General features: G+C 46.4%; 5 protein-coding genes across 5 annotated transcripts; all 5 read right to left on the reverse strand.

Annotated features, from left to right (window-relative positions):
• Window positions 1-552: 552 nt before the first annotated feature.
• ONS95_012608 (uncharacterized protein) lies at window positions 553-1,989 on the reverse strand (the record flags this gene model as incomplete). The annotated part of the gene is made up of 1 exon (XM_058506248.1): window positions 553-1,989. One exon carries the CDS (start codon window positions 1,987-1,989, stop codon window positions 553-555), a length of 1,437 nt encoding a protein of 478 aa, XP_058358773.1.
• A 950-nt stretch (window positions 1,990-2,939) lies between these two features.
• Window positions 2,940-5,240, reverse strand: ONS95_012609 (uncharacterized protein; the record flags this gene model as incomplete). Its single annotated transcript, XM_058506249.1, has 4 exons — window positions 2,940-3,455; window positions 3,503-3,803; window positions 3,855-4,269; window positions 4,325-5,240. The coding sequence occupies 4 exons, from the start codon at window positions 5,238-5,240 to the stop codon at window positions 2,940-2,942; spliced, it is 2,148 nt and encodes a 715-aa protein (XP_058358774.1).
• Window positions 5,241-6,111: 871 nt separating this feature from the next.
• ONS95_012610 (uncharacterized protein) lies at window positions 6,112-8,416 on the reverse strand. Its single transcript, XM_058506250.1, has 4 exons — window positions 8,039-8,416; window positions 7,545-7,989; window positions 7,226-7,481; window positions 6,112-7,171 (listed from the first exon to the last, which is right to left on the reverse strand). Exons 1-4 carry the CDS (start codon window positions 8,409-8,411, stop codon window positions 6,146-6,148), a joined length of 2,100 nt encoding a protein of 699 aa, XP_058358775.1. The 5' UTR covers window positions 8,412-8,416; the 3' UTR covers window positions 6,112-6,145.
• Window positions 8,417-15,106: 6,690 nt separating this feature from the next.
• On the reverse strand, window positions 15,107-17,313 carry ONS95_012611 (uncharacterized protein; the record flags this gene model as incomplete). Its single annotated transcript, XM_058506251.1, has 4 exons — window positions 16,899-17,313; window positions 16,086-16,838; window positions 15,381-15,969; window positions 15,107-15,280 (listed from the first exon to the last, which is right to left on the reverse strand). Exons 2-4 carry the CDS (start codon window positions 16,199-16,201, stop codon window positions 15,107-15,109), a joined length of 879 nt encoding a protein of 292 aa, XP_058358776.1. The 5' UTR covers window positions 16,202-16,838; window positions 16,899-17,313.
• A 3,255-nt stretch (window positions 17,314-20,568) lies between these two features.
• Window positions 20,569-22,010, reverse strand: ONS95_012612 (uncharacterized protein). Its single transcript, XM_058506252.1, has 3 exons — window positions 21,751-22,010; window positions 21,567-21,690; window positions 20,569-21,514 (listed from the first exon to the last, which is right to left on the reverse strand). The coding sequence occupies exons 1-3, from the start codon at window positions 21,940-21,942 to the stop codon at window positions 20,640-20,642; spliced, it is 1,191 nt and encodes a 396-aa protein (XP_058358777.1). The 5' UTR covers window positions 21,943-22,010; the 3' UTR covers window positions 20,569-20,639.
• Window positions 22,011-23,856: the final 1,846 nt, after the last annotated feature.

Consider the following 23,856-nt stretch of genomic DNA (forward strand, 5'->3'; position numbering starts at 1 on the left):
CGTACAAATTGAGTTTCAAACGAGAGATAAGAGGAAAGATGGGGAACGTGGCTACTACTAAAGAACCTGAAAAGGGGACGCAAAAATGTTTCGCGTCGGTCCAAGAAACCGGAGTAGGCTGGGGTAAGTTACTGGCAGAGTGAAGCTTTAGTGTGAAGCTTATGGGGGGCTTTAGCGAGGTCGACCCCTGAAATTCAGTCGGAGTGGGCCGCGCCACTGGCTGTCATTTCTTGGTGGCTATGGAGGATTTCCCGTTGGACAAGGAGAGCCTGGTGATTGCGGAGGAATGGGAAGTTTATTGAGATTTGGATGCTAGGAAACAGAATTTGGGGTATTTTGAGCGATCTTTGTTTTTTCTATGTTTCTGGGTCAGATTTTCATGCATGTCAAGTGATCAATATTGGGTACTGAACAAACTTTCCCTTGGGTAAGAACCCCAGAACAGCGAAGCACTTGGACAGCTTGCGAGTGGAGTATTTGATCTTTCCAAACTCCAGATACTGAGAGAACCATCTAGTCTATTATTTTGGCGCCCTTTGAGTGATCCCGCATCTAAGCCATAATATCTCCCCCATCGTGACTACCCAACGACTTCTCAATTCTCTCTCTCGTGGTCTTAAACAACCTAGGCATACCCGTCTTTTCAAATTCCACCCCCTCAGTAACCATCTTCGCAACGCCCTTCGCAGCAAGCCAGATAACTGGCATACCATGACCATTGAACCCCGCAAGAACAAATTGGTCTTCCTTCTCTGAAGCTCCCCAAGGCCACCACCACTTCCTACTCTTCGACTTTTCTTTCCTCGGGAGCACACCAATATGTGGATTAGAATCGAAGCTGTAGCCCATCACACCGGACCAGATCTTGTCAACTCTCGCACTTGTGTTCTCCCATCCGTGGAAGAATCGCTGCATGTACGTGTCGAAGTGGTCTTTGCCAGGGTCGATCAATGTACTGTCGTCGACGTTGTTGTACCATTCCTCAGGGAAAGGCTTGAACTTGGAAGCAGCACCTCCGACAACGATGCTTCCGTCGATCTTTGGTGAGAGATAAGCAAGTGTACCATCATCTTCGCGAATGATATAAGAATTGGTGAGATGTGGTGCACGAGTTTCAGCAGGAACGGTGATATGCGAGCAGATTCCTTTGCAAGGCACAATTGCATTCCGGTACTCTGGTAGAAGTCCAGCAACATGCGCATTGTTGGCGTAGATGACCTTTTTCGCAAGAGTCGTTCCTCGCTGAGTCGTGATAATGAAGCCGCCTCTCGGATCCGGCGATACACTTACGACTGGTGTATTTGTCTGAATGTTGACCAACTTTTGCTCGATCAGAATCTCGGCAAGTCGTAAGATGAGCTTGTATGGAGAAAGAGTGCCAGCTGTGTATGTAGCGCACGCCTGAGCTCCTTTGATGCCGGAAATGTTCTCAGCATCCTCACTTCTCGAGAAGAAGACGTCATCCATATACGCCAAGTTCTTCGAGGACATGAGATCATACACCTGTCTTGCTTTCACAGCCGCACTCTTGTTGATCCAAACATCCACAGTTCTTGTCAGCGTGAAGTCGCAGTCAATGTTCTCCTTCTCAATTAATTTCTTGATGGCCTCTAAATGGGCGATCTCGAATTCAGCGATCTCCATTCCGGCTTTCACTCCTGCTCTTTCAATGTACTTCGGTATATGTCCGTACATATCTGGACGTAAGTGTCCGCCATTCCGGCCTGTTGCTCCTGAGCATATACCCCGCGCCTCCAGAATCGTGACAGAGAGATTGTTCGGACGCTCGCCCTTCTTCAGATGATATGCTGCAGCAATACCCGCATAACCTGCGCCGATGATCACAACATCGCTGGTAGGCGGTAAGTCTGGTGTCGAGCGCGCATCGTGGAGTTTATGAAGATTCTCGTGCCAGAAAGATGGAGTGGGATTCTCGACAGGAAGATAAGATGTAGGATGCTCCGGTAAGAACTGTTTATCGGAAGCCATTGCGGAATAATTACTGAGGTGGAAAGGACTGAAATTGAGTTGCAAGTCGAATTGAGAGGAAAGAGCGGCCGCTATGAAATGGAAAGCAGGAATGCAAGCGAACAATGAATCTTTTTGTGAGTGAATTGACTCAACATATGATTCCGGAAACGCAAAAAGTCGAATGACGGCAAAACATGATCCGTCAGCTGGCGAGATTCATAATCCTTGATCTGCCGTCTTGTACAACATAATGATGTCGCCATGTCTGACAAGTGAAACTCCGAAGCAATGTGGAGCTTCAAGACCAACCCTGCTATCTTTTCTGGGGCAACACTGTGCACGACTTACTCCGGTCAGACAATCTCAATCTTAACGCATCAGAGATCAAGTTTATAACCGTTGTTATCGTCCGAAAACTCGTGTTCTAGCTCCCGTCATCGACGAGAGTTGGAGCCACTTTACTCCGGAGCGAGCTCCGAACGTCCCTCTCCGAGGCCGGATGGTACACCGACACGTTGTAAAGTATAATGCGTACTTGCGCCACCTGGGATCCGATGCGGCTAGTCAGGAAACTTGACCGCTTATCTTTTATGGATCTCCCTCCATCACCCCAGAATTGTTCCAACCTCCTGTCATTTCTGACATTTATCCCAGAGACGGCATACATGATCCCTCACATCACATGATAATGAGGTTCGGCAGAGAGGCTGGGTGAAGTAAATCTTGACCGCCTTTCTCATCCGAGATTACCTTATGTCGGTTGCCGTCAGCTAGCCCTCAAGGTGGTGGGTGATCAGTGCCCTTGTGGTGAAACAATCTCGAAGATTTGACACGTGACCACTTGGAAATGCGTAGGTACACTTGGAGGCCGATTGCTTGGTTCTTTGCTCTCATGGCAAGGGCTGAAGTAGAAGCACCCATGCAGTGGTGATATGTCCAAAAAATTCTTTCCCTTCTAAGCTCCCCAATCAGCCAAGATAGTTCTGCTGGCTCAACTCCAACCAGTCGCCCTGTGTCCAATCGACAGTATTGAGCCAATCCAAGTCATCCATAGCAATCGTAGCCGGATCGAAATCGCTCATAAAATCCATCCCAGTCTGAGGCTCAGCAGCAGGCAAAGGTGTCTGCAGAAGTTGATCATGCGTTATACTTTGCGGTTGGGGGGTTTCAGAAAGTCGTTGGGCCGGCAAGGGAGTTCGTTGCTGTCCTGCGAATGTTGGGCGAGGAGCGTCAATAGCAGTGTCGATAATCCGCTTGACGACTTTCTTGAATTTGATGCACAGTTGGACGTTGTTGTCTGTTGGGCGGATCCAGCTCAGGAATGCGATGAACATCGTTAAAGTCTGCACTACTTCTGATCGAGAGAGTCGTACAGGAGTTGGTATCGGGAGTGCTTCTGTTGGTGGCATAGGTGGGGCGAGATTGCTGGCTCTGAGCAGCTCGAGACATAAGATTCCAGCACAAGGAATTCCATAAGATAGGATCTTAGGACGAGGTTAGCGCAATGTTTTGAAGCAACTGCCACACTTACAATCCAATCGAACGAATAATTATAAACTCTCAGTTGCTCTCGGTCTGACCACAATGAGAGAACAACTGATATCATCTCTTGAGCGACGTTGAAGAGTGCTTGCCCATTTGAGAGTCCACTTGAGACCAGTAGACGTTGCAATAAAAAGGCACACTGTAGAACATCCAGTTGAATTCGAGTGACCAAGTAAATTTCATGAGGCGGCCTTGTCTGAACCGGATTGGCAGTCTTTTCCAGACTTCGGTACCGGATATGCTCAGGATACGTGTTGTTGATTTGCTCAAGCTGAACCACTAAAGTCCTGAAGTGCCGCCGTCAATATGGAGAAACGATGAAGTCGATACTAACTTACTCAATTTGTGACTTCGAGTACTGTATATTTGCGCTCAATGACAATTGAAGGATCTCCTCTCGGATAGGTGTTAACAGCGAAACAGCACGAAGACACGTTACTGAGGATATTTGCTTATCGGTGTTCCAACCATCGGAGTCAAGCCTTCGTACGGCAGCCGCCAATCGTTCCGGACCAGAATACAGGTCTTCCTCGGACAGATCAAGTGGTTGAGGAATATGGCAATACCGCTGATCTAGGATTGGAGGACGGCCAAGAAATAAGCTGTCGCACTTATCAAGGTGGAAGAAAGAAGTTGCCAGCCGTGCTCTGTGCTGAGAGAGCGGTGTAATTTCTCTAGAAAACGATTGTCTGTGTAGCCCACTGGTGACAATCGCACTTCCTGTCGCCCCGAAGTGCATTCTCAAACGATCGCCTGCAGTCCACCAGTCATCAAACGGACTTCTAGATTCAAATTAGGGCTAACTTACTTTCGTCGCTAATGATCATGCTATGTAGCTTTGCGAAGTTCTTCATGAGAACTACGATAACTTCATTGATTTCTGAAAAGTCTTCACAAAGCTGCAAACAAGCTTTGGCACCAACCCTCATTTTTTCGGCTGAAGTATTTCGATTCCTTCCCTCCTGCTCGGGCAAGTCGAAAATCGAATCCCAATCCTGCTGATGCTTGAAAGCCATCCCAGCCCACGTGAACAAGATCCCAATCATCTCCCATCGTAACCGTGGACCGCCAAACCAGTTGCCCCAATTGAATTCTCTTTCTTCTGGTTGACTAGGCTGCGGTAATGAAGTCTTACCATTCTCGATCAGTTCATCCGCCAGTTCCAATACCGAAGCTCGTGAGCGATCATTCCCCAGACAATGACCGTAATCCGTCCAGAGCTGATCCAGACAATGCCGGATCATGAATGGAGAAATCCAAATATCGTGAAAGGAGTCGATGTTCTTCATCAGAATTTCACACGTACGGAATGTCGGAAAATCCAAGAGAGTGATGATGGCCAGTTCTCGCTGAGAATTGCTCATATCGACTCCTGGACCTTTCGGACTGACAAATGTGGCTCGCAAGCTTGACTCTTCAGCAACAGTGCCGATTGCAGGCCCAAAACTGGCTTGATTCTCAGAGAAGACAGCCGAATAACGTGTTGTTCCAAACGAAGCGCCTTCCTTGTCAAACAATGTGTTCTGTGGCCCGTTCTGATACTGGGCACTGGACAAAGATGGAGAAGCGGTGCCCGATGAGGAAGTCCTCGCGGAGTTATTATTGAGGTAAAGCGGCTCCGTTGGTAAGAGTATGGAACTTAATGGATTCAACTGACTGTCATTGAATCCGTTTGCACCTTGTAAGGAGGGCGGCGAAGAATATAACTCGGGATTCTTTGTCATTGGAGCTGGATGGTAGACACAGTCAAGCCGCCGTATTATACATCGCGAACATTGTGGATTTCCATGATCACATCGAACTTTTGTCTTTCGGCATGGCTCGCATGCTTGCGGCTGGCCATTCCGACGGACTCTTACTCCAGGAGGCATTCCACAATCGTCAAGGCCGAGGTCGGCTGATAAGCTTCGATTCAGGAAGAGCTTTCGCTCAATGAGGTGGAAGAGTTCGAAGAAGGAATACAACGTCTAGTAGCACAAGATGAGAGATTAGATGCTGCAAGCTACTCTCTATATACAAGCTGGCGGAGGTGCGAAGATGCAAAGAAGTGGTAAGAGGAAGAAAGTAAGCTCACGAGGTTGGAAATAAGTGGGAGAGATCCTGAGTTTTGGCCCCTGTCTAGCTGCGATAAGCCCTGCCCCACAGCTGAACGCGGGGAAATTTAGAACGAAGTAGGCAGGTGGACAGCACGATTCACGTACAAAAGGAACAGATCTCTAACCTAGCAGGCAGTTATATAAATCTATGCTCCCATCAAACCTACAGATATGAACTAGGAATGTTTTATCTAATTTACCAAGCTTTCATTCTTGCCTGGTATCCTATCAACTGCTGTATCAAACACACCTGTAGCGAGACCCTATAAATAAGCGAAGAACGCTGAAATTCATTGTCGTCCAGGCAGTCTTAGCGCCTCGCTTCAGCGCCGTGCCCTGGAAAAGTGTGTTTTCGACAGTCAAGGGGATAACAAAACAATGAACTGCCTCCGCGGCCTAAGCGAGTACCCCTGAATATTTAAGGCGGGGTAAAGCCTAACGCAAACGGATTGTTTACATGGGGAAGCGAAAATAGCCAGTTCTTCAAGAAGAATGTCATTCGCTAAATCGAGTTCTAAATCTATCAAAACACACTACAAGAAGCCTACAGACCCAATAGTCAACCCAGTCAGAACACCAAGCAAGGCAAAGTTCATCCTTGCAGTTCCACCAACGCCAGCACTTGGAGTTCCCAATGCACCATGACTACTGTCGACAGCCTTCTTGAACACTGGATCGACACTTGCCATATTTGTATTATTCATGGTCACAATGCTACCCTCGACACAGAACTGCTGCGGATCCGTCCACGTCGCATCGACTGTCCTCTTCCAGACCATCTCTGGACTACTCAACATCTGCGCAGTATAGAATATCCTACAGTTTGCAGGTTGCATGAGGAACTGTAAAGGCGTCTGAGAATCGGTCGCTGAGAACGCATTCTTCCCATTCACGGCGCCCGGACTCGTCGCTGTCGTGAGCCTTTGAAGTGCGTAGGCATCTGCGAGGAGACCAGTTTCGCCAGCTAGCAAATCAGCTTTATCTTCAGCGGGCGCAAGTTCGATTACAGCAGCTGCGGTTAGGGCTATTTCGTCGAGAGGAAAGACCTGCGCGCCTTCGACACCGGCGATGGACTGCATCATTCCTGTCTGGGGACGACCTCCGATCACTGTAGCTTTGACGTTCATTTGCAGAATCATCAGGTATGAAAAGAGCGTGCAGGTCGATCCGCATGTCCCATCTGTCAATAACACTACATTTTCAGGAGCGAATACTGAGGCTGGGGGGTTGGATCGAGTGCCAACGCCAGTGAGGTTGAAGTCGGGATCGGTCTGGTTGAGAGGCGCTTGTTGGTAAGCAGTAAAGAGATCTCCTTTCAGAGACACGGGTGCAATTATTTGTTCCACAGAGTTGAAAGCAGCACCTGCTGGAGTAAAGACACCGCCAGGAAGTAGGTTGCTAACGATGGAACTCTGCGAGAGAGCAGAGAGTGCGGCTCGCTGAGCTGCTGTTTTCGCAGTAAAGTTGTTAGGGATGGACCCCACAATTCGGGCAACATTGACGAGACTATCGGCGAGGCGAAGATTGTCTGCTTGGAACCTTTGGACAGTTGGATACAGCTGAATGCAATCATTAGGCTACGGTGAAGTTTTCAAGTCGGACAAAACACTCACCTGAGCAAAGAGCTCATATCCAGCAATCACAAAACCGCCACCATTAGCCTGCAGGTCAATCACGAGCCTCGTTTTCCCAGCGGCTTTTGACTGAGCAAGGAACGATGCAACAGTGCTCTGAAAATTGGTGAGGTATTCAGTGCCTCCTACGCTTCCCACTGGCGCAAAAGACGAAACGGCTAGAACAGCAACATTCTCGTATCCTGTTCCACTGAGAAAGTATCCAGCGGTAGTATTAGCACCGCTGTCTCGAACACTTAGAAACAAAATCAGTATAATTCTGGTAGAATATCATAGGTAATGTTTCAGGCGAGCTCACATTGGAAGAGGATAGCCTTGGATCGTAGGCGGCTGCTTTGGAAGTGTCGTATTCGTCCTTGGCGGGACGATTGGTGCCGGAGTCGTAATGTTAGAAGCAACCTGATTATTCGGATTACAGAACCGATTATAATAATCCTCTCCGTTATTGATACCAGCAAAGTTTGCCCCAGGCCTGATCTGCGCGAAACTCTGTTCTGTCCTTTCCTGTCCATTGTCGTATGTGAGAGTCACACTGGCTCCCTGGAAAGCGATTGAAGAAGCTACATTCAGGACTGCGCCCGGCCGAGCGTAGGTTCGAAATTGCGAGTTCCACTGCGAATCAGGGTCTTGGAAAGTGCTGAACTGGAGATTCAAGTCGGTTATAAACTTCGCGGCGTCTACCCCGTTGATCTTCGTGATAGCAGGTGCTGTGTCGGCAGTTCCATTGGTCCCATTTAGGGCAGCTAAAAGTGTTAGCCGAAGTGATGAAAACGGTAGAAAGTGACTGCGTACCCAAGTGGTACAGTTTCGGAACAGCCTTTCCATCTTTCGACACAGAGACAATGTCCGAAGCCAAGTTGTTCCTGAAAGCAAAAGCCTTGAACACATCGGGACGATACGCGAAATGGCCGTCGTGAGCAGAAACGATCATTTTCACCACACTGAGCTGGAAATCATATTCACTCCTGAATCCTCCTGCCGCTGCAGTTGACGAGATGTTATTTAGTCCACCCATGATATCTGTTGCTGGTAGCATGTACGATGGCGGCGGATCTTTGAGATAAGCTAGTGTGCTTTGCCACTGAACGAATGCTTTCAGACTCTTGATCATGGCCACGGCTGGGTCTGGCTTATTCGGTACGGATTGGAGACAGTCGAACGCCATTTGTGCAGAAACCTGTGGCGCAACTGAATACAGATCATTAGAATCTTCCGTATGACGGAACAAAATCAACTCTCGTGGACTTGCCTGCTCTTGGATTCTGTGACATGAACGCTGCCGCTGCAGGTCCAATCTGACCACATGCTTGTGGATTAGTTGAATTTTGAGCATTAACAATAGAAGCTACAACCAACAAGCACCAGCTTATTCTCGCAAGCACCGCGGATAGCTCAGCTATCCTAAAGCTATGAAAGCCCATAACGGTGGAAGAAAAAGAGAGAAAAAAAAGAAGAAAAAGAAGGAAGAGGCGGGAGAAGCGAAGAAAATGTCAACAAAAGATCAACCTCCAAAGACAACGACACACATCACTCTCAAGTTCATCTTAAGAACAGCAGGAGTGGCACGATTTAAGTCACTGTACGAGTCCAACAAATTGATCTCTCGCAAGGATAGGTGTTATGTGCTTCGGCCATGTCGCACACCAAACCTCATGCACCTCAAAACAGCGAGGAGCCCCTCAAAGTACTTGGCATCGCGATTAAGCCTGACAGCCGGGGCGTCGATTGGACAGGAAATTTTTAAGGTTGCAGCACGCTGTTGCAGATCAGCGGAGCTTGACATATCCGCACGGCTGGTGGATGCCTGTGGGGGTCGTCTTAAGAACCCCACCAATATACCCAAACGTCCCAAATTCTTCTTTCGCTATGCCTGACCAAATTTGAGCTGGGGGTGAGCGGTTAAGTTCCGACTGATCGACTCTTCGCTGCGAGAGTAAGGTTAATTGCATTGTGACAACCCGAAACCTTTGTTCCGATTACCGAATAGCCTAGGATGTTTTAAAGCATGCATGACACCAACACGATCTATGAAACTTCGCCAAAAATATACCAAGAGATTGTGTTGGTTAGGTGCCGCCATTAGCGTCGAGCATTGACGATAAGCGAAACATGTTTCTGGTTCTTCCCGGCGGAAAATACAAAAGGATCAAAGCATGGTGGGATGATATACTCGCGAGACCTGGTGATAAAGTTCCGGAGGAGCTGTTTGAGATGATGGCTCCTTGATCTTTGTAGATAGACTTTAAAGCCAAAACTCTCTCAAAGGAATAAGGCAAGTCGCATGATCTTCAACTACTAATAGGTCTGCCAACGAATGAAGCTTTGCAATGACAGCCAATCCCAATAGACTTATGTAATTTTAGATTAGCTGGAACCTGCTACTTCCCATCAACAACGAAGATGGTGTGGGTTGTGAATTGATTATATTCAATAGGACATTTTCCTCTGTGCTAGGTCGTCCTCGCCTGTAGCAAGATCTAACTATTGCTGAGCTCTTGAGCAAAAGCATTCCAATAGCAGCCACCTCTTCATGGAATTGAAGGTTAATCCAGTTGCTCCTGCAAAGCAGTATCGAGTAGCCTTACTTACATAAATACTTCTAGAAGCAAAATGCTTGCCCATTGAGCCGAGCAAGATATGCTGGATAAAGAATGTGTCTTGATTCAGCAAGTGATCAGAGGGATCATAAAAATGACCATACCAGCATACCACACTCACTCGAAACCACATGGCCATCCAGCAGAACCAAGTACGAGTCAGTATGACTATCATCGACCTACTTATTAGATCTCCAACTCGACCAATTCTTTTTAATTCGGCTCACTCCCAGTCGCCAATTTGAGAGTCCTCTTCTCTTCTTGCTTCAATATCCACTGATTTGTTGTCTCTCCCCACCTGAACAACGTAGCCGCCCATCTATCAGCTTTCTCAATTCTCTCCTTTACATTTGTGGAGCCATTGTCTTCCAAAAAAGCATCAGCTGCAATTGACTCTGTCGAAGGGGGGCTGTCTTGTGTCCCACTGCAGATTACGAATATCTCTCTAGAACGGAAGAACTTGAAAGCTTTCGATTTGTCAGCATGGAAGTCATGGGGTGATTGGATTGCTTCATACACCAGCAGCTGAGGACTGGCCAATCGGTTGTGACATCGACGTAGACTTCACGCAACACGCTAAACCTGGGAATGAGGGGTTGAGGTTTAAGCCACATAATAATGTTGCTTCCAAGCCGAATTCTCTTCATCAAAGATCTCTGTAGACAGTTTCGACGTCTGTACCACTGACTGTAAGTATGCGTGTCATCGATCGACCATATGTTTGATCCCCAGAGGAACCGAACCGACTCGATGTAGGTTTGTCTACAGACGGACAGAAGTTCGATGTGAAGTCGCTTTATAGGACCATGACGAAGTGCATCGTTACATACAGCATGCCGACGGTGGCAGTATCTCAAGTCACCCTGATGTACTGCCGTACTGGAATTTTTGACCACGTCCTCATAAGATACATCTCTTGACAACTCCCATGCTTGCTTTTCTGTGATTGGTGACTCGCAGACCGTGTAGAATAAACGTACTTGTAGGGTTCCCATAATGTGGTGAGGCAAATCTTGGTGAGGCAACTCTTCCATCACATGTATCAGTTGAAATCCAAGCACGTATCCCCAGATGAGGTTTCTCAATTCTCCAGGAAGACTGAGCAAAGGATATGAGCATCTGTTTCTCTCCATTCTTCATGTGGGTCAGCATGAGAATGATCAATCTTCTTACATCACACTCACATTTTCTTTGTGTGCTTGTCTGTAGTAGCTGAAAATGCCTGCCTTGGAGCCATACTTTTTGGAGCGAATGTTGATAATTCTGGTGTAGGTTAATCCAAGAAAGAATCCAGTATCAACTGAAAGCAGGCTGAGGCGAAGGTGAGTTGGTTCACAACCAGAGATACGGACTGCACGAAGCTGCAGTGGGTTGCATTCAAGATGGCCAACCCTTCGTATTCACGGGAAATAAATGAGGTTTCGTTGCGCTTGTCCCATGTCAGATAACAATAAGAATGATGATCTCCAAATTATTCATCGTACGATGCCGTGCTCGGGTGGGGATTTGACGACGTCAAAGGCTGACCAACGACTAAACCGTTCAAAACGGAAAGAACAACCCAACCCACGACATAGACACCACCAACCGCGGCCATGTAGCTGAAAGCTGATAATAAGTCCAAAAAAAAAGAACTCTAGGACACCATCAAATGTAGGGTTTGACATCGAAAAGATTATTCTAGCACGCTTGGGGTAAATACTAACCAGCAGCTCAACCATCATTCTACAAAAATCATGTTTCACTGCCGATACCCAAATCTCCTGCCTTACAGTTCCAATCAATCAACTCTCAAGCGTTGAAATTGTGTGAATATCAACTGTGCTAAAAATTGCCCAGCCTAAGGCAGTTCAGTTTTAAGAAGTTACTTGGGCGAAGGCTGCGAAACATAACCCATAGACAGTCAACAAGCTAAGCGAGCCAAGGCGCACTGAGATAATAGGTACAAACAGCCCAACCACAGCACTATTCCGGTCGTCACTCCATGGCATCAAAGATGACTGATGAAAATCGCGTCAAAAATACTTCTGAAAGCTTTTCCAGTCTTCAGAATGTACAGACCACCCCGAAGCCAGTCCGTTTATGAGCACGAGTGAATGAATCGATATTTGGCCGTGAAGTAGCGATCTTGCAATATAAAAGGCGGTTCTGTTTCATTTTTCTTTGAAATCAGCCAAAATCGAGCAATGCGACTCTCCGATTATGCGTTCGGAGTATTGGTCGTCTCTTTCCAGGAGAAGATACTCACCAAGACCAAACTGGCAGATGATCGCTGGTCACCCTTCCAAGGTCCTGATGGTCTTGCTCTCGAGTTCGATGGGGTACACCCCTATAGTGGCTCCGCAGCTTTCTCCAACAGTCTCTGACCTCGAAATTGGGAAAGCAGAAAAATGACGACAATTATCAGATTGACAAAGAATAGCAATGTTATCTCAAGTAAAAAGCTTTTAATTCGATATCCCCCAGTTCGATCTTCGTACACTCAAGGAGTTCACTACCACCTCTCGTGCCGTGTTTGCTCTATAATGTCTCTCACTCTGCACACACACAGAACGTCCCTTCTTGTTGAAGAGGCTATGCTTCATATCAAACTTACTCATGTCCGAGGACAAAATTTTATACCCCTTATTGAGAACTGTCTTTTCAAGAGTGTTTTCAAGCTCAGGGTGACAAAGTCTGGCAATTCATCACGAAATTGAAGGTTCTGGTCATATTAATCGAACTAGAGAGCTTCCTTTCCTCATCCGAGAAGTATATAAAGCACCCAAGCAACACTCGAACCAAAACACCACAAACAGAACACACATGATAGACAAATGTAGGGAAAAGATAATGTAAATCGTGACAGCCTTTCAACCCAAGCAAGCCATGGCAAGAGACGGGGTGGAACATTGAAAATGTGACGGAAAGCTCTTCATCTGACAGATCCCAAGATCTTCTTCTATTAAAATAGATTACATTAATTGGCGCGACAATGACAACAAAGCAACAATTGACGGCCACCTCACTATTTAACAGCCGCATATCACTGCAAAAGTATTTCTGGCTTTGGATTGGACATCTGATTATCATACACTGTTCTCTACCCAAAAGCTTTTGTATGTCAAGAATAAGTATAGGTGCCTTTGGGTATTCCCCTCCAGGACCACAAGGTGTTTCTGAGAAGTAGAGTAGTTGGAAGAATGCTTGAAGCTCATCTGATTCAAACAGAACAGAAACTTATATACTCTAGAAATAGTCAAGTCTGAACACTTCTTCTCCAACTTGCCCTCTCACCAGACAGGTACCGCTCCTCAGACTAACCTGCACGCATATAAACCACCGAACAACAACATCTTACAAGCAGACATCACACGAAGCGTCCAAACACGTTACAAGACTGCCAACGTAACCTGGCCTTGGATTTATTGATAACCCGCTTACATGCCGAGACACTTTTTCGGCACTTCAAAGTACCTCAAACACGATGATGTATCCGCGAAGTGCTGGGTGCGTAGCTTTGAAGTCAAATAGATACATGCTTACAGGCAGTGATTTGCTGACAACAGTAGGGAAAGTGACAACAGAAATCAGCACTTTATTTCAGCATACACTGAAGGATTCCTTTTGAGAATACAAGAAATGATGTTCAGGTGACACAAACGATCAAGCAAGAACACAATGATCATTCTCAAAGGAATTTGGGATTTAGACTAGTTGCTGGCAATTCGACAACTCTTCCATTTGAATCCATGCTATCCCTTACCATTTCTACAAAAGATCGAAGATCGTCTGTTCATATATACAATCAAGCCATTCCACACGAAGGAGATCACGCCAAGTAGTCCTCCACACTATTCACCAATTCTTCCAGCTATATTGCCCGTGTTCCCAAGAACTGCAGCTCATCTTACAACCTGTGCAGGTACAATCAATCACGTTGCATTTAATTTTCTCCCTTGTCTCTAATCCACTCACAAACCATTCCCTAATGTCTCGTAACAGACCTATATAATCACAACACCACAACCGGCTTGCCACTCTTCCAAAGATCGCAAAGCTTAGAGGCACAGACATACTCTCCTCGCTGCCAGTCTGATCTCTCAACATCCACACCCTAATCTCCCAGTGCTCAGCACATAATCCCATATCATCCCATCCCAACTCTCAGCAGAGGGCCAGTAAATTCAACTTTCTCATCCCGTCACCCATCTGATCCCCCAAAGAAAACAAAAGTCCCAGAGAGATGACACCAAAATTCGAAACTGACAACAATACCTCAACATTCTAGTCAACTGAAGCAAACGATTCTCATGCGCGGTTTATAATCCAATCTTCGAATTTCCAGATTCCGAAGCCCGTAAATGTTAATGATATCGTTCATTACCTCAGAGTCCACCACTTGCCCAGTCCTCCTCCCCAAGAGATAAAGGAGCCCTTGACCACCCCGATGGGACATGAATTGAAAGATCCGTTTCTCGGCGCAGGGAGAGGGGTTTTATAGCCAGAGCAGAAGGAGTGGGGTATGTGAGTGAGTGCGTGAGAACTCAGAGGAGGCAAGCGAGCGAGTGGAAAATATAGGGGCCAAAATCGGGAAGGATGGGGAAAGAAAGATTGAATGGAGAGGGTGGATATGAATAGATGGATAAGCGTGGAAGTATGGACTTGATTTGGAACACACAGCCGAGAAATGGGAAAGATGATGTGATGTGAATTGTTCAATGTTCAGTGTTCCTCCCACCTTACTTAACTCCACTTCATCAACTCCTCTCTCAGTTTTAATCTCAAATCCTTTTCATTCCCATCAAATATTGACCCCCCCATCATATCAAGCCCCTGCTAGAGCCCTTAGACCCAGCCTCGAACCCAAACAGAACAACCTCGCCACAGGGCCAAAGGAGAACATCGCTCGCTCGCTGTCTCGCTATTGCTCAATCTCAATAATCCCCTATGCCAGGCTAGATCTCAGTTTCATCGCAAGATTGCTAAACAAAGCCTCAATCATGAGAAATGCCCAGAATGCCGTGAGATGCTTCGTACTTCATCATCATTTCCATCATGTCCGTTTCTGGTCCCATCATCATGCCATTCCCGAAGAACAAGATGTGTTCGCAGCATTCAATATTTCCAACAGAAGTGCCAAATTGTCCCCTTATCCAGATTCCTCAATATTTCCATCTGGAAGTTAAATATCCATTCCGAATGCATTTTCCCTATTGCCTGCCCATTTATCTCATCTGATAGTGTAGCCGATGTTTCTAAGTTGTACTTTCGCAATGTATCATCACCAATCGACAGCCCAGCCATTCTCCTGCAAGAACTCCTCACACGCAGCCCTCAATGCCAGATTCGGCCGCAGATCAGAGACTTGTAGAGGTTCGCGAGTGAGAGGGTCGGTTGGAGAACGGCGGAGATGTTCCATTATTGAGGAGCGGTCGTAGGATTGTCCTGTCTTGGTCTGGCAGGCGTTAGCTACAGCCAAAGCAGAGACAGCAAGATAAGGTGCTATAATATGGAGGGGAAGGGAAATAAGACAGAGAAGAAAATTAGCAACATACCACAACAGGATCCAACATAACCGAAAACGTAATATCATCCACACACCAATCCGGCACCTTCCTCCTCCTCTCCACCTTCTCACACCCCTCCGTACTCTCCCACACCCTCCTAACCTCCTCAATCTTCCCTTCCCAAACCTCCACAATCTCCTTAACCCTCCTCTCCCTCTCCTCCCCCACCTCCTTCAAACCCCCCACCTCCCCATCCCTACTCCTCTCCATGCCCCTCACCACCTCTCCAAGCAGTCCATCCATCCCCCTAACCCTCTCATCCTCCCTCCTCTCCCAATCCTCCTTCTTCGCACGCAGTACCAACTCTGTAATCGGCCCTATACTACTCGCGCCCTTACCGCCGGAGTGGCATTCCTCGACGCAGAACCCGTGGGCTTTTTTCGCGGATGTGAGAGCTGAGGCGGGGTCGCCGAGGGCGATTTGGGCTTGTGCGAGTTGGAAGTAGGCTTTCATGTTATGGGGGAGGAGGGTGATGGCTTGGCGGGTGTCGAGGATTACGCGGGGGTAGAGGTGGAGTTTTAGGAGGGCCATGGAGCGGTTGGTGTAGAGGAGGGGGTTGGAGGGGTCGTGGTTTATGCTATGAATGAGGAGTCAGATTTATGTCATAAACGTTATCTTTCTCTGGAGAAGTGAATCTATTGAGAATGATCTGGAGAGAGTGCTGCATGATAGAAGAACTGAGGCAAGACTCACGCTTTCGAATACAAGGCTTCAGCTTGTACATAATCACCAGCCTGGAAACATTTATTCCCACTCTCCTTGTACTCCAGCGCCTTCGCCGGGTCGTGTGGGACATCGGCGTTCACCATCTCTGCTATCTTCCTTCCAACTTGCTCTATCTCCCTATGTGCGTTTGCCCAACTCGCAATCGTTCGCAGTGTGTCCTCGTTCTGTTTCTTTCAATATTCCGCTTGTGTATCCGCCTTACAGATTCAATATGCCGCACCTCGCAATCTGCGGTGCCCGCTTGGAGTATATGTAGTCGAAATATGGAGAGGTCGAGGAGGCAAATGTAACCGTAACCAACACCCCGCGATGGATCTTGGAGGCAGCGTCGTACTTTCGATTCGCAGATACTCAAGCTTCGATTATAGGAAAAAGTGAAGACCAAATACTTTGAAAAATCAAACGTCGAGTGTTGTAATACTGAAATCGATTTGTGAGGCGAGGAAAGTTGTTCGTTATTCTCCGTTGGAGTCGAGCTCAATTCACTGTTGGTTGTGAGGTGGGGCTCAGCCTTGTCGTGTGCCCATGAAATGCGGGGAAAGCTCCTGCAAGCAGCAGCTATCTGCAGGGAAAATTGCGAGGTACTGATCCTTGTTGCTACTGTAGAAAGAGACTATGTAGGATGCTGAGTGAAGAGGGACCAAAGATTGAGTGACTCAAGCTCAAGGCCGCTGGCAAACGAGTGGTGGCCGGTGGTTGAGTGTTGGTTGGTGCGGTGTGCTGCAGCAGAGTGAGTTGTCAGCCTCGTTGGTTGGTAAGACAGAAGATTCGAGAATCTACCTAGGTAGCGAGAAGCGACATGTGAGGCTGAACCTAAATTTCGGAGTAAGGTCTGACTTAATTTGAATTTATCGAACGTTTACAGTACTTCCGATTTCGGTTCTTTAGGATGTCAATTAAGATAAATAAATGTTACGGGGTGATGCTTGGTTTCTGTTTTGAGCATCGCTGGGTTGGGATACCTCCTCATCCAGAGCACCACAATCATCTCGGAACTACTTTCATCCCGTAACACAACTACTTGTAAGATCAGAGGGCAACGAGATTGAGAATAAAATTAATTATATCTGATTCGTGGTTCCCCTCTCGAGGAAGTAATTTTAGAACGTGATGAACACGTGACGTATTATGTCATATGATTGCGGACTTGGGATACGGTACTTGGTTACAAAATTGACTATAATCAAGTCTTCCAACAATGCGATAATATTTGCTGACATATTTCTCCTCAAAGCTGGATGGTTTCTTTACCCCCTGTCTCAAGCGAGAAAACATTCGACGCTGACTACCAAACCAACAACCATGTAATCTTAGGACTTGGATCTTCAGAATTCGATACTGGTTAGAAGGCTATTGAAAGTACAGATTTTTTACAAAGCTCAGTACGAATACTTTAATACTAATCTACTAAGCCCTCTCTGAGTCTTTCCAAAATCCACGTCTCGTTCAAATTCACCCCGAAAGACCATTACAATTATATTTAAGCTGTGAAGGTTCTCCAAGTCTAGTAGAATCAAAAACTTAAAATCCTAGGATTCGCGACGTTACTTTCTGGCTCGAGTACCTCAGACACACCTACGGCCCTCTTCTCGTTCAAAAGATTGGAAAGATGTGCATTTATCCTACTACTTCTTGCGAATCTATACTGCTGGTGTTCCCTTCGTATCTCTCGATACCAGTTTCCAAGTCTTGCCCTTAAAATATTATATATTGTCGACTCAAAATTGTTGCCAAATTCATCATCGCCGTCACTTACTGATCGTCTCGACGAACTCTCCACCTCTCGCTCTGGTCGAGAATTCAGTCCCGACAAGCAAAAACACATGGAATTCCCCATACCTCAACTTATTTTCTCAGATGTGGAATATCACCCACTCGCGACCTCGCAAGTACAGTAGTTGGCAGCTATGGATGTGACCTACCGTATGCGTGGAAAAAAAGGGCTGAAACGGTTGATGTCATAGGACTTTACACTTGTAACTGGATGTAACTGGAGCCAGGTGAAGGAATCCCTCATATTTGAGCGTTGGCTTCGAAACAGAAAGGGATAAGAAATATTGATTGAAATGAGTAAAGTATGTCAGCCTTGTTGGTGAGGACTTCCGCATTGACTCCTGCTTCCGAACCCCGAGAATGAGGTCTAAAGCTCTATATATATCTAAGTCACTGTCGACATTCTTCCTCATCATGCTATTCTCAATCATCGACTCGTGGTGGAACACTGGGATTCCGTCACCTTCCGATGAATTCCCTATCTTCTCGTCATCCGAAACACAGTAGTGCATCTCTATCATTCTAATCTCGCTCTCATAAGATTATCAATTCAGAACCACCTGTCTATCTCCACTTCAAAACCAACCTCAGTGCTCTGTTACCATTCCCTACCACGCCATCATTTCTATCACTTCTGTCATTCACCTTCAGCTGTCCGACTTCTCTTGCTTCTCTCACATCAACAGGATAATGTATGCCATTCACAGCTGCCGAGTCCTTTCAATCTCAATAAATCATGGCTACGCCCACACAAGAGTGGCAAGAACAACCAGACCAGCTATTGAAATTTAAACCGGATTCGTCCTTGAATTGGTCAAGGACCCAATCTAGCCTCCTTGGATTCAACCCTTAGCTACGCTTCTCTATTTGTGATACGAGCATAACAAAATCTCTTGCTCCCAAGACAGGAACGACCTTCTCTTCACTTTTCTGCCCCCAGTTCGTTACTAAAGTGAATGCTTTGGGAATGATTTGGGGGCACGCGTACCGTACTTTCTCCGTCCCTGCCTTTCTTATCTCTAATCTGCAATATATATATGAAAGTCACAGTCAGCTCATAGCCTTTCTTGTAACAATCAGAATGAACATTCAACAATAGCAAATGTACTGGGATACGTTCGTTGTACATATCACATACATTTAATCGATAAAGGTAGGAAGCAATTCTACTTTCCTGGTGCTATTCGGCTGTCCTTACGACAATATATCGCCAGCTATTTCCTCCACGAATAGATTCAGGTGCTGTAATATACTGTTGTTAAATATATTACTATTGTCAATTCTAGGGCTGAGTTATCTTGCAGAAGCTCAGTAGGCTTCAAGATAGAGTGGTGATATTGAGGAATCGGAAGACCTCGCTCGGGTAGAAGTCCAAGACGGCTCGAGACACGAGAAGCACTATTAATGAATCATAAATGATAGACACTTCACAGCCCTCCCATGCCATAACAATCTCTTTATGTATAGGTCTTTACAGAGAGAAATTTGGAGAAAACAGAGCTCTTAAATTCTAGAATTTGCCCCATGACTCACAAGCCCTTGTGGGTTCCCGAAATCGTAAAACTAAGTGAATACAACTGTCAACTGAGAAAGCAGTGACTTTGTGAGACTCAATTCCTATAATATCCCAAGAAGTCCGACGTCTTACAGTGTTAATAGTGCCAGCTTCGTGGACTTGAACTTTCAAGCTCCCAGGAGACGTTCTTGCCATGACGCTGTGGAAATGTTTCAATTCAATCGAAATTCCCCTCTGCTTTGCCCCTGCGCGATAAATCCAGTTTGAAAATAAGTCATCAAAGTAGAAGGCAGAAAGTAACATTATTTCTTTTCGCACTTGTTTTCTTCTCTGTCATGTTCTGTCTCGCTTTCACCTGTTTCTCTACTCCGCTTAACCCAGAAGTTTTCTCTCGCATTAAGAACAGCCGCCTCCCCATACCATCCTCAGCTCGCACCACTACTCGAGCGATTCTGTAAAATTTCACTATCCAGCCGCGGACTTGAACTCTCCTGCTTCTCACAATCGTCGCACTTTCTCTTCTTTCATTTGATCGTCATCGCCGGGTCCTTACATTCCTTGAACTTGAGATTCTTCTCCTTCGCTTTCTTGCACCGCCGTGCTTTAGATGCAAACAATCTAGGTCCACAACCTTGTAATTTATGAGTTCGATTTTGCACATTGCCGTGGGTCTGATATTATCGTGGTCGTACGAAGATTATGCAGTGTTGGGGGCGGACATGGCGACCCGACTTGGGAGCTTTGTGGGTCTTTGACGAGAATGTATGGACTGATTAATGGAAAAGTACTAGATGGGAGGATTTGTATCTGGTTGGTGATGAATCTTTCTGGTGGTCTTTTGACTGGATGATTACGTGCTGAGTGACGCATTTGTTTACTTCCAGCCTGTCTTGAAGTTAGAGTTTTCGCTTGGTGAAGCGAGCCCCTCTGCCCCTTTGATCTCTTTTGAGGAGCCAATCATCAAAGGGGACCCAGAAATTTCCACCAATACCCTGCTCCCTATCGCAGTACATACATCATAAGTCGTGGTTTGGTTCGCTGGTCACGACAGGCTACAGTAAAATCTTGGGGAGAGCGATTGCTCGCGAGTCACGCATTCATTTCTCGGTTCTCACTGCGGAGTGCAATATTCAATGAAAAGCTTTCGTCAGGCCTTCTACGGTCGAGTTAGAACTATAGACGTTCTCAACAGATTGTTTTGAGTCAACAATACTGCGAGTCAACGATACTGCTCAAAGCAGCTCACATTCAACACAAGCTTCGGGCTCACTACCCCGCCAAATCTTCTTGATCTTCAAACCACTCTTTGCAAGCAACTCCTTCCACTGGGTCTCATTCCTCTCCATTCCTCCAATCGGAAACATCGAAATATCTCTAATCGCCTCTTGCATTGTGACATTTGTATCCGGCAAGACTAGATCAACCAACAACAGCTTACTCTTCGGCTGCTCCTTCAACAGCGGCACAACCTGCGCCAAGAAAGACGTGCAGTCCGCATCACTCCAATCGTGGAAGATATGACGGTAGTAATATATGGCTGCATCTTTGACTGGTTGAGGTGTGAACATATCGTGCGGCATGAACTCAACTCCTTCAGGTGGACCAGAGACTGCTTCGAAGGTAGACGCCAAGTCCTGCACAATGAACCTGCCTTTCAGGTCTGGGTTTCGCTTTCTGATCTCTTCCATAATGTGACCTTGTCCACCGGCAACATCCACAATAGCGATGTCTTCATCTGCCAGATTCAACGTTCCAAGTTCGACACCCCATGGATAGGCGTCGCCAGATACGTTGCCTGCATTGTGTGATCGCATTCCAGCCACCATGTTCATAGCGCGATCTGGATGTGAGCCGAGCCATGTCCACAATTCTTCTCCATGAGCCCATTTATATGGTGTTCCAGTTTCTTTTGTTGGAGCCTTATAGTTATGTTCCTTGAGCGTACGTGGCATGGCCATAATCGAGGGGAGAATATCCACAAGCATGAGATTGTTGAAGGCACGGTGATCTGAGTTCAGGTATGGCAATCCCAGAGGAGTCAAGGCAAATTCAGGTCCTGGTTTCTCAACGAGAATGTTGGCAGCTAGTAGTTGGCGAAAGACCCGGACTGGAAATGTCAGTAAGCCACGAAAGGTTCTGTTTAATTATCACATGCTTACTGATAATGATCTCGTCGGCTTTAGTGAGCTCTAGAATCTCGGCCATCGAAACAACCTTCCCTCCCTCAAACCTTTCCCAAAGACCTAGATCTGACACGATTTCAACTGCGACACCAACATTCACCTTCGAGTATCCTCAGTAACGTTCACCCGATAAGAGGAGGATTTGATTGATTAAACTCACTTGAAAGATACGAGGCCAGACCTCGGTATTTGGCTCTTCCAAAGAGTACAGAAGCTTTCGAGCTTCGAGTTGTAAATTTCGTCGGGCAGCATGCTGGTCCCCTCCTCTAGCAGCACCAAAACTTGCAGCAGCTTTGTTCAAGTTTTCGACCAGTGGAGCTATCTCCGCAGCAGAGACATAATTATCTGCCATGGCGGGTGATCAAATTATACAAAATCAGTGGTTCAATAATAGCAGGTGAAACAATATCAGATCGAGTCTGAGAGAATGGGACGACCAGCAGGCAAGAATTTATTCTTCTATCAACACGTTATCTGCCCCTCCAAAGTTGGCTTGTTGGCTTCCAGGGTCACACCCGGATCAGAGACCGGAGCATGTCCATTTCCAGATGGCAGATCTATCAAGTTCCAAGTTCGCTTCCGAATCGGACAGAGCTGCATTCACTTGCAGCCAACCTGTACCGAGTTATATTCTATCAGCCGTCTTGGTACCTCCTTATGTTCTTGCAGATCGAGCCGTGCCGCACAGTGGGGGTGGGGCAGGTAGCTTGGACTGAAACCTCCCCCGTTCAACCACATGTATTATCCTCTGCATTTGGACGACGAAAGCTTTGGTAGAACGAGTTGAACTTAACCTGGACCGATGTCAAAAGAATTCCTAGATAGCAGACATTTTCTCAAACCACTCCTTATTGCAGTTTTCTAGCATTACTTGAGTGTGGTACCATGCAAGGATCGAAGTTGTGACAGGTTTTACCAACAGAATGCAACCAGATGGAACTGCCAAGAATAACAATACTACTTATCGCAGGGAAAAAGCTCTCGCACCAGTTGGTAAATAACAACGATCTGTCATCTCATTTACAGAACAGTGACATTTTGCCGAGGTATTTCGCTTAGATTCCCCGGCCAGCAATCAGTTTTGGATCTCTCGTGCATCCAACTCTCCTTACCTTCCTGCAAAAATAGCAAAGATCAGTCTTTTGAACGCAACTAATCTTTCGAATGGGTCCCCAAATGTTAGCATTGAATGATCAATTATAGGAAGTCAGCTTGGATATCAGACTAACATTTCGACAACAGGATGCAACTCTAGCTATACTCTATGATTGGACAACATCCCCGTTTGTTGGTGACCTCACCTGCAGGTCCCGGGGAAACTCCAACCTCCCCGGATCCTGGACCAGTCAATTTTTCAATATCTTGCATAGGAATGGATTAGATCTTCATTGTCATCGTTACTCTCAGGATTTTCATACAGTATGCCATCTTTGGTCAAAAATGGGGTCTTCGAATAGGGGCTTAAACGTCCGAAAGCCTCCCCAACTTTCCAACAAGCCCATCTTTTCTTGAATGATTAATTGCATCAGCTGTGTTTGACCACGAGGTATTTGGAGTTTGTACAGCCTATTCACGTCTTCACTGCCGTTATCATGGTCTCTAGTCAAGACTTTCCAGATGGAACAGCCAACCGGCTTGATATGCGAGTTGGGTGTTATGTGCTCTTTGCACTTGCCACGATTGCTGTGTTGACCAGGTGAGATCTCTCATGGAGTGTTTCAGGTCGGAAGTTTGACGTTCTGAAGGCTATACATTCGAACCTTCGTCGCTCATAAACTAGGTCTTGACGACGTTTTGATCGCATCATCATGGGTACAGAACTCTTCTCCTTGGCTCAGGTAGCAAGATTGAAAGAGCAGGAAAGCTAACTCTGTGTTGTAGCTAGCAGAAACTGTCCATGTTGTCGCCGTGAAGCTTCAATTCGAAAATGGTGTCGGCTGGCATGTCGCGGATTTGCAGACTCTTTCGAACGCACCTGTGATACTGTCCAGAATGATATTCGTACACTCCACATCCTTCAACTCTTCAATCAATACGCTTACGAATTCAAGTGGCCCTGGGTAACACAGGCCCTGTATTACTTTGGACTTGGATGCATCAAAGCCAGCATCGTCGCTCTATACCTGCGACTTGCCGTCACGGATCTACAGCGGAAAGTGCTATGGGTAACCTTTGTCTTCATCCTGGCCCAGGGATTAACATCAACAATTGCACGTTCTTCCATGTTTCCGAAATGTATCGATTCCTGACTCTTCCCAGGTTGTTG

The sequence above is a fragment of the Cadophora gregata genome (genome assembly GCF_030347475.1).
Source record: "Cadophora gregata isolate MNR1 chromosome Unknown scaffold_6, whole genome shotgun sequence".
In the NCBI taxonomy this organism is placed as follows: domain Eukaryota; kingdom Fungi; phylum Ascomycota; class Leotiomycetes; order Helotiales; family Ploettnerulaceae; genus Cadophora; species Cadophora gregata.